We start from the raw sequence: 16454 nt of genomic DNA on the forward strand, positions 1-16454 counted from the left end.
TTTGAAGCATGAGCTCTTGGGCCACAGCTTATCACTGATGTTCTGACTTCAGTAGATAGATGCTCCTCTAATGTGTTCGTCCACTTCCAACCCAATAAACTTCCCACTAGATTTAGAACTTGCTGAATTTCCACATCTCTTAACATATTTTAGTAGAATAAAGTAGCTCATGTTTAAAATATATTTAGAAAAGTTGGGGACTAAAATGCTATTCTTTACCTACACTACTCTTCTGTTGTGTGAAATACAAAATAGTGTACTCAAATTCATGTTAAGAAACTGAGATGAAAGATATTTTGAAACTGTTGCCACAGTGCTAAAGTCAGAATAGATTGCCCATTCAGAGCAGTCTGTGACTGGAGAATTGTATTCGCCCTCAAAGCAAGTACAGTAGAGTATCAAGAGATGCAAATGACTGCATATATTTCTATCTTCAAGATTATTGAGCTTCTTTCAGCTCCTTTATTATGCCAGCTACTCTAAAGTCTCCTTGGGGACTTTGCATAAGTAGTTACTCCCACTGCTACTGATCTCAATCCCCGAATAAACGTCATTTCCAAGAGATACCCTGAAGTAGGTTGGACCCTACCTTAGGACATGTGTATCCCAGCACCTTTGCTTCTATTATATAATGCACCATGGTATTATAATTAACTATCTAATTGCCTGTCTTTCCAGCTTGCTGTATGCTCTGTGAGGGTAGGATCTTTAACCATAACACCTAGAAATAATAGGCACTTTTTAATTGAATGAATCACAAAAGAATTGACTATTGACAAACTCAGAAAATACTTAAGGGATCAGATTGTCCCTTTATTATATACCTCTGCCTGACTTTATTATACCTCCACCTGAAATATTTCTGTCTACCCAAATTTATAAATAATGGAATGGAAGACACCATCAATTGAAAGATGCACCATTATTTTATGTACCACTAAAAAAGACAAGCCACTCCCAATCTAATTATAATTGCTAGATTGTTAGATAGTTCCTAATTTCAGAGACGTTGAAATTGGGAAAATGTGCATCTGAAAATTACAATCAATAACATACAGTGTAGCTACATGGTAATTTTCTACTTCTTTGGACACTTAAAAATTGTGTCATAAGATTTCGAAGAGGCTAGTATGTGAACCCCATCTAGATAGAGAGATATAACATTGTTTCTCTTAGTTCTCTTCAAGTGCCAAGTTTATATCTGATTTAGGGGATAATTGCTCCTCTGGCAGCAACAGCTTCACCAGATCCCAAAAACAGAGCTCCCTCCAAATGCTCTATCTTTAGAAGAGAGCTTCAGGAGAAAGGTGACAATAAAGTAATCATATAATGTTCCAGTTGCACAGGATTAATGACTCTAGCTTTGGCAAACTCTTAACTTTTTGTCATGCTGGTGGTAAGCACCAGGGTTGTGTATATAGGAAGGAGACTAATTTTAATCAAAACTTTCCTATGATTTAAAAGGAAGATTAAAAAGTCAACTAAGTTTTAAAAGGAAATTAAAATGCATATGCTGGTTGGTGTTAAGAATTCACTTTACGTGTTAAAAAAAAAAATCAGTTTTATCCAAACAGGAGATCCCTATTAACAAGTAAGAGATCTGAATTGAAAAATCATTGTAATTCAAATATGCAAAGGAGTGGATACACATACTCTTTTTGTATGAATTATATGAGATCTCCTAAAATAAATGCAAATTCTTGCATTTAAATATAGCACCTAAATCACTTTAAAACATCAATAGTTAAGATGGTTTATATATTTTGTTATAAATCATATATCCTTACTACAAATTAAATGTACTTTCAAAATTATTTTATTAATTAGACTTTTATTTTACCAAATACTAAAGTCTAGAAATACATGGGTACTGGCCAATCCTTAAAAATATCTGTGTAACGCATTTTACTTATAATATTTTTGGTAAAATGATCTTATGCTGTATAAGAATACATGCAAATAGAAATACACACACACACTTCTGTTCATAGGATTTTGTTTATTTGGTAGGAGGTTTTGTATTATTTTGTGACAACTGCAAGTAAGCATTTTCCATCATGAGAAATTTAGATAGTGAGTGAGTACAAGTTCCTTAAAACAAAACAAATAAAACAAACAAACAAAAAAAACCACTTTCCCTTTTACCCTTTTGTCTATATTAGCTAACTAATCCTCCCAGTCATCCACTTAGCTTTGCTGGTGGAGGTCACATGGGAACCTTTGCACAATCTGAGGTTTACACATTCTCTCTAAATAAACAATTGCGTTTATCACTAGATATTCATAATTGGAGCTCTGGCTTCTTATTTTGTAAAGTTCACTTTCCAAACCATGTATAATAAAACTAATTGCCATTATGTGTTATTCTAAAACATTTTAAGAACTTTTCCTGGGGAAGATGTATTTTAAATTACCATTTTCTTACCTAAGCATGGCTATCTCAAATATTGAAATAGGCTTATACAAACTTACCTTAAGAGTAACCTTCTTTTTAAGTTTTTAGTAACATTATAAAACAGAATGTGATTTCCTAATTTTAGAATGTCAGTTACAGACAAGTTAAAAACTCTGAATTAAAGAAAAATTAATAACCATTAATTTTTGCATACTAAAAATATGAGTATGTGCTACTTGTTATGCTGTGTTCCAGGAGCACAAAGACAAATAAAAGGTAGTAAGTCTCTGCCTTTACTGGTGGAAGAGGTAGTAGACATGGAAAGAAGCAATGGTGGGAGAGGTTCCCAAGGTGCTTTATAAGGAATAACAAAAAGATTAGGTTTGTGTTGCAGGAAAGTAAGCCTTCCAAAATAAAATACAAGATGAAAACAAGAAAATTTATACAGCCCCGACTGTTTAAGGGTCACATGCTAAGCAGAGGGTATTAAAACAAGATTTCCATCTTTCAGGAGCCCATAATTCCATTTCATGTCATACAAACCATTTCTTTTATATTATTATAATAGAAAGATAGTAATTCAACTCACCAATGAGGTCCATGAACCATTGCATTCAGTAGAGCTGAATAACATAAATAAGATAAATAAATGTACCCCAAAGATTATCCATCAGTCAACTCTACCAAACCAGTTATTTTTCCAAGGCTGAATAATTATGATCACGTTAAAATGAGCTCTTGTCCCTTGTTTTGTCTGATCCAGTTTTCTAGCTTCAAGCCAGGCATTTTTAGAGCTCTATAATTTATTAATATCAAATATCATAATATCACTAGGACCTCATAAGGATGGTCAAATGAGAGAGCAGGACAAATAATCTTATTTATAATTTAGAATGAAAAATAATTAGCTTTATTGCAGTCTGGGACTTATTTCAAGTTGGTAGAATCCATCCAGGAAAGACCAGATTTGAGGTCTGCCAATTCTTGGTCCACAAGCAAGAAACTTTGAATCAGTCTTTCACCTCTGAAATGGGTCTTAGAAAAGTCAGATTTGAAAGATAGCATGCAAAATTGAAGACAAATATGTTAGGATGAGATTATAGGTGTTGTTTAAACATTTAAAAAATATTACCGCAGCATAATTTTTAGTTAGAAATTTAATTATTGAATTCAATTCCCTCAATTCTTCAGTAAAATAAATTGGGTTCCAAAGAGACTGAGTACTGCCAGAAGTTACAGTAAAAACAATTGAAGAGTAAGAGCTACAATCCAGGATGCTTGACTTCTAGCCCAGTTCTCTTCTTGAGACACTGGAAGTGTCTCAAGAGCAACAAATTAAAAACTTTTGGAGGTAACAATACTTTTTTTCCCCTTCTGGAGAGATTAATATAAATAAGACATTGTAGGAAAAATAGATATAATTAAAGTTACTGATATAAAGATTTATACTGATATGAAGTTACTGATATAAAGATTTCTATTTTAAACAGTCAATAAATAAGTATAAAATCAGTATTTAAAGCAAAAGAGCTAAAAGCCCTGGTATTTTTCTCAATATTTTGCTTATTTGGAAAAAAATTAAAATAAATATATAACTACAGCAGTTTCTAAACTACCATTATTAAGTGAAATACAGTCAATAACAATATAAGTGCCTTAAGAAATGTCTGGAAATGTCTGTAATAATGTTAAAATAGCTGCCATACTTTACATTTGACTCACCTAGCTTATCATTAATATATGAGTGCCTACAATGTGCAAAGGACCTTTAAAAGGACAAAGAAGGAGTATAAAGATGAATCCTTCCAGAGTTCAACAAAAAAGATACATGTTTAAATTAACATGGTTTCAAGTTTACATGGTTTCAAGTTTGAGATAACATTTCAGCTGGACTTTAAAGATAGGCAGCACTAATGGAAGCAGGGATGAAAGGAAGCGACATTTTAAACAGAGAAGTTAGTATGAGTTAAGGTAGAAAACGAGAAAGTTCCTAGCATACGTAGGGAACAAAGGTTACTTTCAAGGTGGAATATAGGGTGCCCTGAGGGGAAAAGTGGGAAGTAAATTTGTAAGGCCAGTGCAAATTGGGATTGTAGAGAGGGATTGTAGACGTTAATTCATAGGGAATGGGAATCCAAAATGAATCAAAATAAAAATATAATGATTGGTCTAGAAATACTAAGCCATAAACAAAATCTGGGTGAAAACGTCTAATAGTCAACTGCAGGCTTAAATTACTAAGGAAAAAAAAAAGGTCCCAACTATTGCAGATGTTTCACATAAAACAGTAATTCTATGAAAGATTTTATAGTATACTGAATTATGGGAGCACATTGATATTTTTTAAAATGGCCCAAAGTGGTTTGCCTCATAACTTAAAAAAAAATTTTTTTTAACCATGGATTTAAGAGTCAACAAGGGTTTTTCACAGGTTTCTAATGTACAGATAAATATATGTATATTTCTCTAAAGTAGAACATTAGATCTTTCTCTAAGAGTATAATGATGACATAGGCTGGACAGAAGGAAAAAAAAACTACGTAGAAGAGAAAAGTATAATAATTTTAAGAGGTGATAAAAGAGCAGGAAAGGGACTAGTGCCTTTCAAATCCTCTAGGTTGGTTCCCAAGCTGTGAGTTTTTGTTTAACTGGTAAAGGTGACAGTTGAGGGGAAGTGACAGTGGATAACAGCACATAATTTGCAGTGAAGGAGATGATTACAAACATTCATAATATAGGATGGTGGTAGTAGAAAGAGAGGGTATGGAGTTAAGCAGGCCTGAATTTCAATGCTAGTCATGTGATCTTGAAAACATTTCTTAACTTCCCCATAGTTGATTTTCTTCTGTAAAATTAGATAACAAATATTTACCTTACAAGGGAGAATTAGAGCATAGGCAAGAACTTGATAAACATTCAATACGCGATAGCTCTTCAATAAAAACCTTTTGTTAAGATCCCACTGTGTGCTTACCACTGTGATTCTGTGGCTTTTAATCTTTGGCAGACTATGGGAAAGATAAATTGTACTTAGAAAGATGATCAAGGAGCACTTCAAAGCCCCAGTTCAAAATTATCTCCTCATTCTCTCTCTCTCTCTCTCTCTCTCACAAATACACACACAAGCACACTTTTACCCTACCAATTAGGAATTTTAAGTTAACAGGATACTTTTTTTAAAATACAGTGTCCTTTGCATAGGCAAATCACCTTCACACTTGAGTGTGATCAGTTCTTTGCCTAGTGAAAAGTTGCTGGGTTCTCTTGGAATTGGAAGAAGGCAATGTGAATTAGGAACTTCTGAGGGTACTCCGTATGATAGGAAGGTGGGAAGAAGGAGGAAGTAAGGGGAGACATAGAGAGCGAGAAACAAAGAGAAAAGAGGCCACAAATATTAATAAGTAGTGGTTCTTATTTGGACTTTCCCCTTGGAGGGGACCTTTCCGTCCCCTGATAATCTCTTAGGAAGATAATTGACACTTAAGTTTAAATTGTGAAGCCTGTCAGTTGAGAAAAATGTTGAGACAAGTTTCAATCATTTTAGGAAGTTTATTTGCCAAAATTAAGCACGTGCGCGGGGAAGACAGGTCTATGCCTTTCTGGGAAGATGATTTTGAGGGCTCCAAATTTAAAGGGGAAAGGGTGGGATACTGAGAAATACAGTTTTCATGTGAGAGGGCAGCAGGGGGAAAATAGTCATTCATGCCTCTGTCTGGCTTAGTGAATCTGAATCTGCATTTTTAGGTAAGATAACATAGACAAATGGGGCAGGGGAACAATCAGATATGCATTTGTGTCAGGTGGGCAGAGGGGTGACTGCACCTGAAAACAGAAGCTATCTATTTACATTGCCATGGTAAATTTTAATAGAAACACTTTAGGGTAAAGATCTTGGCGCTCACTGAGAATTTCCTTGTGGGCAAAATATGAGCAAGGTGTGTAGCTTTTCATCTGGTAGCCATCTCATTTAAAAACCAAGAGGCAAGGGAGTTTTACGTGACCCAGTTCCCAGCTTAACTTTTCCCTTTGGCTTAATGAGTTTGGGGATCCGAGATTTATTTTCCTTTCACACGCCTATGCCAAACTCATATTCCTTCCTTTCATCCCTGTTTCATCTGTTCAGGCTGGTTAGTTCCCCTTTCCAATCCACACAGAGTAAGACAGAAAAGACAGTGAGAAACTATGTGTGCAGGACTTCTCTGCGCTCCACTCCATCTAAGCTCTCAAGAAACTTTCATTAGATTCTTTTGTTTTCTCTATTCATCGGTCTTTTAAAGAGGCAATCCCACTTCTCCATTTCCACTTCCTAATAAAGAATGCTAAATAACTTAAGGATTTTCTTTAAATTATGTAACTATTCAATCAGGGTCAGTCATAGTTGATAGTTTTTCCCCACTTCCCATAGCCTCGGCTTTTAGCTTAGCTTTGGCAGTGAAGATCTGGCCCTAAGCTGTTGCGACCCAACCCCCAACCTAAACATTTCACAGGCTACTGGGCTGCGGAAAGCTGAGGCTGCCAACTTTGGAGCCTAGGATTCCCAGGACATCAGGTCAAGCAACTGAGAGGTCCACCCAGGGGTGAATTCCACACATAGTTTCTTCTCTCTTGGGACCAGCGCTTTAACATCTGGGTTAATCAGATCGTGCAGACACCGTAACTAGGTGCAGAAAACAGCTGGACACGTTGCTGGGAGCCCAGACGGAACGTGACCAGTAGTTCTCAGAAACCGCTTCTAAATTCCAGCTCCAACAGGCTTGTAGCGTCCGAGTGCGGATAAGGCAAGAGCAAAAACGAGCATAGTTTGGGCCGTTGGGGCCAAATCTGCACTTCTGAGAGCTACTTTTACTGCTAAGTTTTGAAATTGGATTTACCCAGAGGGCAGCGTTGCAGAGTGGCAACCGCAGGCAGGTAAAACTAATATTTGCACTCACACACTCCCCGGATTCTTCACAGACAGGGATGGAAGAGAAAACTTAGCAAGTTGAAGTTTGGCATTAAAATAAAGGACTCGCCACCACTCTGTGCACCTTCTTGAAGGAGTTCATTCCTCCGCAGCGCCTCACAGCTTAGTGCGCCTGCGCACGCGCGAGCTGCGGCCCCGCCTCTCCATTGGGGACGGGAGACGTGCGTCGGCTCGCAGGACGCGGGCTGCGCATGCGCCTTCATTTCGTCAGCCCGCTGCTGCGTGCTGCCAGCGGGAACCGCGGACTGGGGGGTTTTCGCTGCCGTGTTCCCCGAGCTTGTTAGGCGGAGCGCGCCGGGAGACAGAGAGGAAAGGATAGAGGAAGTGCTGCCCTAGGCTACATGAGTCGAAGCAAGCGTATTTCCTTCCCGCCAGGCAAGTGCCCATAGAAACCGGGCCCCGCCCCCTTCCTGGCCTGCATTCCCATCCCCTCTCCCGGGGCGGAGGTGACGACCTCCTTGGTTCCTCTGGTTCTGTCAGTGAGCCCATTCCTTGGCCATGAAGCTCGTGAGGAAGAACATCGAGAAAGACAATGCGGGCCAGGTGACCCTGGTCCCCGAGGAGCCTGAGGACATGTGGCACACTTACAACCTCGTGCAGGTGGGCGACAGCCTGCGCGCCTCCACCATCCGCAAGGTACAGACAGAGTCCTCCACGGGCAGCGTGGGCAGCAATCGGGTCCGCACTACCCTCACTCTCTGCGTGGAGGCCATCGACTTCGACTCTCAAGCCTGCCAGCTGCGGGTTAAGGGGACCAACATCCAAGAGAATGAGTATGTCAAGATGGGGGCTTACCACACCATCGAGCTGGAGCCCAACCGCCAGTTCACCCTGGCCAAGAAGCAGTGGGATAGTGTGGTACTGGAGCGCATCGAGCAGGCCTGTGACCCAGCCTGGAGCGCTGATGTGGCGGCTGTGGTCATGCAGGAAGGCCTCGCCCATATCTGCTTAGTCACTCCCAGCATGACCCTCACTCGGGCCAAGGTGGAGGTGAACATCCCTAGGAAAAGGAAAGGCAATTGCTCTCAGCATGACCGGGCCTTGGAGCGGTTCTATGAACAGGTGGTCCAGGCTATCCAGCGCCACATACACTTTGATGTTGTAAAGTGCATCCTGGTGGCCAGCCCAGGATTTGTGAGGGAGCAGTTCTGCGACTACATGTTTCAACAAGCAGTGAAGACCGACAACAAACTGCTCCTGGAAAACCGGTCCAAATTTCTTCAGGTAAAGCAATCTTACCCAGGGATAGTTAAGAATGGGCAGAGGGATTGGTATAAACTACTCGTAAAGTTTTAGAACTGGGAAAAATAAGAGGAGAAAGTCTTTACTTAGCTGGGATTTTCATGAGATAATGAAATAAAAAGAGAATGTTAAATATCTAGCAAATTTATGGAGTAAACTTTGCTGAAACATTATGAAGCCTTATTAGCGCTTTTGGCTTTAAGCCTTTGTGGGCTGATGAATGGGTGTTCTAAGAGATTCTTTTGCCTAACTTTTATAATTGTGATTCTAGGTACATGCCTCCTCCGGACACAAGTACTCCCTGAAAGAGGTCCTTTGTGACCCTACTGTAGCTAGCCGCCTTTCAGACACTAAAGCTGCTGGGGAAGTCAAAGCCTTGGATGACTTCTATAAAATGTTACAACATGAACCGGATCGAGCTTTCTATGGACTCAAGCAGGTGGAGAAGGCCAATGAAGCCATGGCAATTGACACATTGCTCATCAGCGATGAGCTCTTCAGGCATCAGGATGTAGCCACACGGAGCCGGTATGTGAGGCTGGTGGACAGTGTGAAAGAGAATGCAGGCACCGTTAGGATATTCTCTAGTCTTCACGTTTCTGGGGAACAGCTCAGCCAGTTGACTGGGGTCGCTGCCATTCTCCGCTTCCCCGTTCCCGAACTTTCTGACCAAGAGGATGATTCCAGTTCTGAAGAGGATTAATGATTGAAACTTAAAATTGAGACAATCTTGTGTTTCCTAAACTGTTACAGTGCATTTCTCAGCATCCTTGTGACAGAAAGCTGCAAGAATGGCACTTTTTGATTCATACAGGGATTTCTTATGTGTTTGGCTACACTAGATATTTTGTGATTGGCAAGACATGTATTTAAACAATAAACTAAAAGGAAATAATCTCCACGTACTACTATCTTTATTAAATTGTGTAATTTTTTATAGGAATTATGAGTTATCTGTAGTACTTGGAAACAGAAAATGTGTGTATTTAATGACGATGCCTATACAGTATGTTATTTGGGATAGATTGTAAAATTTCACACTGCATGCTTTGAAACAGTTTTCCTTAGAAAAAGCTTTTGCTATCTTATCCTCAGTTTACATTATTTATTTTAATTCTGCATGGTGTTCTTGCATTGCATTTAATGATCCCTTTTCTCCCCACCTCCACACACTACATTTTTTTTAGATTTAAATAGTTTTACTATTTTAAATGATTGCCGTACAATTAATAGACTTGAAGACAAGTTTTAAATATTTTTCTTCAAAGGCTTGTTAAACCAATCATGTTAAAAGGAAATTCTTGGTTTTGGTTTGTTGTTGTTAGCATTAGTCATATTTGATTTAGAGGGTAACTTAATCAGTTATTTTTAGATTTTTAGAGCTTTGATCTGCTAGGGATTGTCAAAATAATCTCCTTGAGGCATCTTTATTTTTAAAATGAGATTAAAGTATGTGATTTGCTTGTTATGTGGCTAATTAATGGCGAAGCTGGAAGTCATTCCCAGTCTGGACTTTAGTTCTTTGCCCCAAAACATGCTATATTATTTATTTTTTTTTTTGCTTGTTAAAGTTATACTTAATTCTGTTTTATATTTGTATGTGGCATTAATTTGGGTTTGCACATTTTTATTGGACTATTTTAGTTGTGAAGAAGCCTGTTCTAAAGTTTAAGTCACATGACTAGTATGTGGCAGTTGACTTAAACTCCAATACTCTTTACTACCATTGACTTAAACTCCAATACTCTTTACTATAATTATGGAATTGTGCAAATACCTCCGAGCTTAAAATATTATTTTTATTATTTTTGGTGCACATTTCTAAAAGTTAAGGAAGGAGCCTCAGTAATGGAATTGCTTCTTGACCTTTTGCAAACCTCAATTTAGCAAAATAATTAGGAACGATCTAATAGTGATGATTCAGTTTTTAACTGCTGGATCAGTGACAACTATTTCAAGTGGTGATCCTAACTAAACTTTTGCCTGTCTTTCCTGTGTCTGTGGGCCTTCCTCCTGGTGTGACAGACTTGGGGATTTCTTGTAAACTTCCTAACTAGTCTGAACCTTTTTATTCCTTATTGGGAACTGACACTTCCCTATACTTTAAAACTCACATATTTATATTTTTATACATCTACCTCCTAATTTAAAAGTAATTGAGATTGTCATTTCATTATAATTCCATGAGTATCTTTAAATTACTATTCGTATATGTTACTAAATAATTTAATAAGAATATAGAAATGAAGCCACTGAGATTCTTAAAGTTGAAACCTGATTGATAATTATATTTTCAGTAAGGATTTGGAGATTTTTGGACATTTTTACTCTCATAATCTATGCAGTACTGAAATGAGGCCTAATAAATATAACCAATACATGTTAGGCCATAGGTTCTTAAATTTAGCTACCTGTTCACCTCAACTTGAGAGCTCTTAAAACCCTCAGTGCCCAGGTTGCAGCCTAGACTAATTAAATAACGTTTTATCCCTAAAAATGCTTTCTTTAAAGCTACCCAGATGATTCCAATAGGCATCAAGGCTAAGAGCCACTGATTCAGGCCTTGCTATTCAAAAGTATGGTCCGTAGACCAGCAGCATTCCTGAGAGATTGTTGGAAACTAGAATTCGGGGATCTTCTGTAGACCTACTGAGACAGACGCTACCTGTACCAACATCTCTAGATGATTCCTTTGCATAATAAAATCTAATGAACAAAGGCAATAGGTTATTCTTGTGCTGGTAAATCTGTGGCAGGGGTCCCAGTCAGGAAAAAGATTTGAGTATTAAGGTCTTTCAAAAAAGTTAACCGGCCATACTCTAACTATCTATAAAACCTCTATAAATTTCTGTTTTTATGTCTATGAATTATTTAATTAAATAAAATTTAACTCATTTTTAAGAAATTACATTTTCTGTTATCAAGAATGCAATTCTTACTAGATCATAGGTGAAAATGTCAATAATGATAGGAGCAAATTAAAAATTCAAATAATTATTTTTGACTTTTCTAGGAGACATAATTGTTTCTGGAAAGCATATACAGTAGTCTAATTCCAACTGCTACTCATTAAGTATTGGATATGTGATAAAAACTCTATTGATAACTCCAATATACCTTCTCTAATGTACTGTAAATTTCCATTTCCTATCACGTGCTTGCAAACAAAGATTTGCTATGCTACTATACTCAATAAATGAGAAGCTTGCACATTATTTCATTTTGCTATAGCTACGATACATATCAAATGACAGCTACTCCTGGTCCCCCATTTGTATGTTAAATTCCTTGTTAATATTATGACAAGATTGTTGATCTTGGATTTCACTTTCATTACCCTCTTAGAAACAAATTGGATCTTTCTCCTTCCAGATGCCACTGGAGTAGCTTTGTAAAGCTCATTTTTCTTATCTTTACTTAGTTTCTATCTCTAACTTTCGTTTCCTTTTTCAGTTTCCCTGACTAATTCTCTTAACCTCCAATTATCTTTAACAGAAGTTACTAATTCTGTAATTCATATATTCTGGAACTGGAATTATCTTTGTTCCTAAACAACCAAGTATACATATGAAATGATCTGTACATTAATGCCTCATAATAGCAGTTCTTATTTGGGAAAGGGTTATAGTACATTTAAATCATGTGGTTTTCCAAGCAAGTTAAGACTGGCTATTTGTCTGACACTATATTCTATAGTGTCAGAATATGTTGAATTAGAAGTTGAAGAGTTTCTAAAGTGATTCTAAAGGCTTGAGGAGAGATGAACCCTTTTGCTTAGAGCCAGAACTTAGATATGGGGTGTATATATTTATATTACACTAATCATTAAGAGTAATATATTTAATTTTATCCATTTTTTTAGTGCCTTTTTTGAACCAGTCACTGGGCTAGATGTGGGGAAGACAAACATGTAAGCAAATCACTGTTAGAAGTAACTTGTACAAAGTGTGTAAAAGGACACAGTGCTGAAAGGGGTGACTTTTAGGAGAAACTTTATAGCAAGGACCAGAAAGTTTACCTAAAATGGGAAGAAGAAATATGGAGAAATTAAGTGGGAAGATGGGGAGGGGAAGTGTGCTAATCACCTAAGAACCTCCGTGCTACAAGGAGGAGTTTGGGTTTGACCATTAGGAGAAACAGTTACAAAGTTTAAGCAGCGTGCTAAACTGCATTTCACAAATACCACTCTTTGGCAGCATCAAGGATCAATTGGAGGAGGCAAGACTGGAGGCAGGAAGACTGGTTAAAAAAATGCATATTAGGAAGATACGAGAGAAAAATGATAATGGCCTTATCAAAGGCAGCGATAATGTTCCTTGCAATAGGAATGAACAGAAGTCAAAAGGAAATATTAAGAGATGGGATCAAAAGGACATGACTGCAGATTGCTGTTTAGAGTTATGGAAAAAAGTAGAATCCAAAGGTAAATCTCAGATTTCTTGAGTGGTGGGAGAGATGATGACACAAAATGTAACTTTAAAAATGGTAATTAAAAAAATGTTTTATGCAGTGGTGGTTAAATTTACTAAAAGATTTTTTCAGGATTCCCATAGTGCAGGAATTAGCAAGCTATATCTCATTCAGGCCAACCAGTTACTGCTAGTGGACCCCATAGCCTTGTGCTCCCCATCTTAACATAGTATCTCTGATTTGTCTCACCAGACAAATCAGAGATACACATCCCCTTTTATTCCCTGAAGAACCACAAGAGTCTGAACTGTGGCATCAATTTTGCAGTTTGATTTACATCTTTCTTAATGATTTGAAAATAATTTACTTCAAAAATTGATTTTGACCAGCGCACAATTTTGCTGGTATATCATGTTTAAGTAAATGAATTCTCCAGCAGTGAAGCACAACTAAAGTGAAGAGCTGAAGAGCAACTTAAGAAAGAACTATTAATTCTAATAAAGTTGATAAAATGCTCAGTAAAATAATTTTCTTCCAATGGATGTCAGCATATTTAAACTTTGTGGTGTGATTCAGTTTATATACGCTAAGAGATTTAGTATTTTAGAAAAATGCTCTTCAAGATTTTCCTAATGTATTATATGTATCTCTTATGAATTGATTTAGAAATTTAGTATAAAAGTGTTATACACAGCCAACATGATTTATAAAGGATCTAGGATGCAATTATAATATTTTTGTGAAACAATTATGCCTTTTTAGGAAAAGATTTAGAAGTCAAAAATGCAGCTAATGAAGCTGTTAGAAAATAAAACCTGTAGTAGTAGTGTTGGATTTAACAAGGAGAACAATCCGGAGTTACTAACTTCACTTAGAAATAAAAAAATTGACCAAGTTCCGTAAAGAGATATTTATTTAGGTTAAAAATACCATTCAAAAACATTGGGAGAAGGTATTTGTTAATGGAGATACCTTCTTCAGTGGAGATGATAAAGTCTCATTCATTGTTTTTCTTTATATAGTAAGAATTAGTCCTTTTTAGGAAGTGTGTGATGTATATCACCATCTGTATTCTCATCCACATGTTACAGTATTATTTCTAAATTTCCAAGAATAATCTGTAAAATAACTATTGCAGTATTTAATATCTCTATTTTTGGTAACATGTTATTATATTGTGTTGTGATAAATAACACTGATTAATAAATTGGAATATTATGAATGTTTTAATTTAAATTGAAAAACCAATGAGTTTCTGTAAGGACAAACACCTTTGTGTGTAGTAGTATAGTTGCATACAAATTTGAGGCTACAGTGTTTGCTTTTACAATGAATATTTTAACTCTGTAATAATTGGCATTGATATGGGAAGGTCTTAAATTTTCAGATTTCAGTGCTAAGGATGATAACATTTATGATAAGTTGTGGAGACTTGGATGTCAGTCTTCTTTTAAATTTCCTTTCTTTATTTCCTAAAATTGCCTACATTAAAACCCCATTCTTTAGAATGTTAGTTCAATGGAAGTGCCTGTTTTCTATAATGTCAGAGATTTAAGGAATTTAAAACTTATTTCTATTTGGGTGCCACATTTGTTTTCAAAACACCCAATACTGACGCAAGAGCAGTATTTGCCAAGTAGCAAATACAAGAGCAAAATGTTTTGGCAGTCATATTGCCTGGCTTTGCCCAGGATTGATACTACTGTCCCCACTCCAGGAATGGACAACCTGTTATAACAAAAGTAACTGTGTGCTTATTCAGTGTCAGGTCTTATGGTAAGTGCTTTAAAATGCATTAGTCTTTCAAGAATCCAGTTAGAAGGGTTTTGTCATTACTATTTTCTGATGCAAAAAAAATGAAATTAAAGACGATTAAATAATTTATCCAAAATAACATAGCTGTGGGTGTGATGAGGTGCCCCCTCAGCTACCACCCTAAAAAAACTAAGAATGCCGGTTCTTCTCAGCTTTCAGTTTGGAGTAGGCAAACATGTATCTAAAAATAAAAATAAATTATTTGATGACACTAAGTTTTATATAATCAGCCAAAGTTTATGCATGCAATCATTTTTTATGTTTTCTATTATTTTGTCATCTCTCATGAAAAATCAGGAACTCAATCCTGTGGTCCTCTAATCTACCTGGATCATAGTGGAGAATTAGAAACAGCAGAGAAAATGCGGTAAATCTATGTATTAAAGCAATCCCCTCAAGCGTTACCCAGCATCCATTTATTGTCATTTCACACCTAGTTTCAGCAAGCTTTTTTTGTTGTTTAATGTTAAACCTACAATTAAGTCATGCACTATTTCAATAAACTTTTTTTTAATGACTCACCTTAAGTAGCTAGAACTATGCTACCCCTGGGTATGCAAGGATGAATTAAGACAGTTGTCCCTGCCTTTAATCTAGAAATTAGATATCAGCAGGAGATGACCACAAGTGGCCAAGTTGACAGAATTGACAGCAGTTAAAAGTGACAGCTGCTAGTGGGAGTGGATCCTGAAACACTGTCAAAAGAAAAAAAGCCTAGAGTATTATAGAGTATTTCACTGGGGCTTGAGGATGTTACTGAGGACAATACCAGTACCTGGTATTCACATTGAGGAAAAGATTAAATTACATTCAGTGTATTCTGTTAAAGAAGTCAAATGTAATGTCTTTCAATGATTTTCATCCAAAAATAGTGGTACTTTAAAACATCTTTAGCTGTCATACCTAGAATGACTGTTCCGGATAACCAGAGTTTTACTATGCCTTAATAGTCTCAGTAATAAAACTCAGATAATTGTTGAAGGATGAATTTTTGTTAAGGAAAAAAATCCCAATAGATTTTAGTTGTACAATTTATTCAGAGATAGGAGGTCCTTCTGAGTTCAGGTCTACGTTCCAGAAGTTTGATGTCTGGAATTTTTCATCAAATCCTAGTGTAAACATTGACTAGAACTTTTTGTTTGACACCATTGTGAAAAATTGTTCTGTGGATAGAAAACATTTTAATCTTGTGTTTTAGCTCATTTGATCTGATGACCATAATTTATAGTTTATTTTTCCTCCCCAAGTGTGTTGTTGACTATGGTATAATTCTTTTTTTCTTTTTCTTTCTTTCTTTTTTTTTTTTTTTTGTTTGATGAGTTTGAAGAGGAAGCTTAAAATACATTTCAGTACATGGCTCTGAATCACTTAGAATCATAAGAGGTTAAAGCTGTAAGGAACTTTATATATCATCAGACCTAGTTACTTCATGTTACAGATTTAAACCAGCCCAGAGAGGGTTGGTAACTTGCTCAAACACAATAGGAGTTTTTCACAGGGTCCACATTCCTGTTTGATATATCCGATTCCAATGTCACCTATTTTTTGTCACCTATTCATATTGAGTCATTTGGAGTAGAGGAACAAGGAACAATGCAAGATTCAAAAATGCCTTATACCCTCCTTATT

General features: G+C 36.6%; 2 protein-coding genes across 2 annotated transcripts in view; both read left to right on the forward strand.

Annotated features, from left to right (window-relative positions):
• ITGA1 (integrin subunit alpha 1) overlaps positions 1-16454 on the forward strand; it is a 170617-nt gene that overhangs the window by 4874 nt on the left and 149289 nt on the right. The gene's annotated exons all lie outside the window — the stretch shown is intronic.
• Positions 7601-11815, forward strand: PELO (pelota mRNA surveillance and ribosome rescue factor). The gene is given in 2 exon segments (NM_001131828.1): positions 7601-8582; positions 8872-11815. Coding segments are annotated over 2 exon segments (1158 nt in total). The 5' UTR covers positions 7601-7856; the 3' UTR covers positions 9304-11815.

Source organism: Pongo abelii, chromosome 4 (genome assembly GCF_028885655.2).
Source record: "Pongo abelii isolate AG06213 chromosome 4, NHGRI_mPonAbe1-v2.0_pri, whole genome shotgun sequence".
NCBI lineage: Eukaryota > Metazoa > Chordata > Mammalia > Primates > Hominidae > Pongo > Pongo abelii.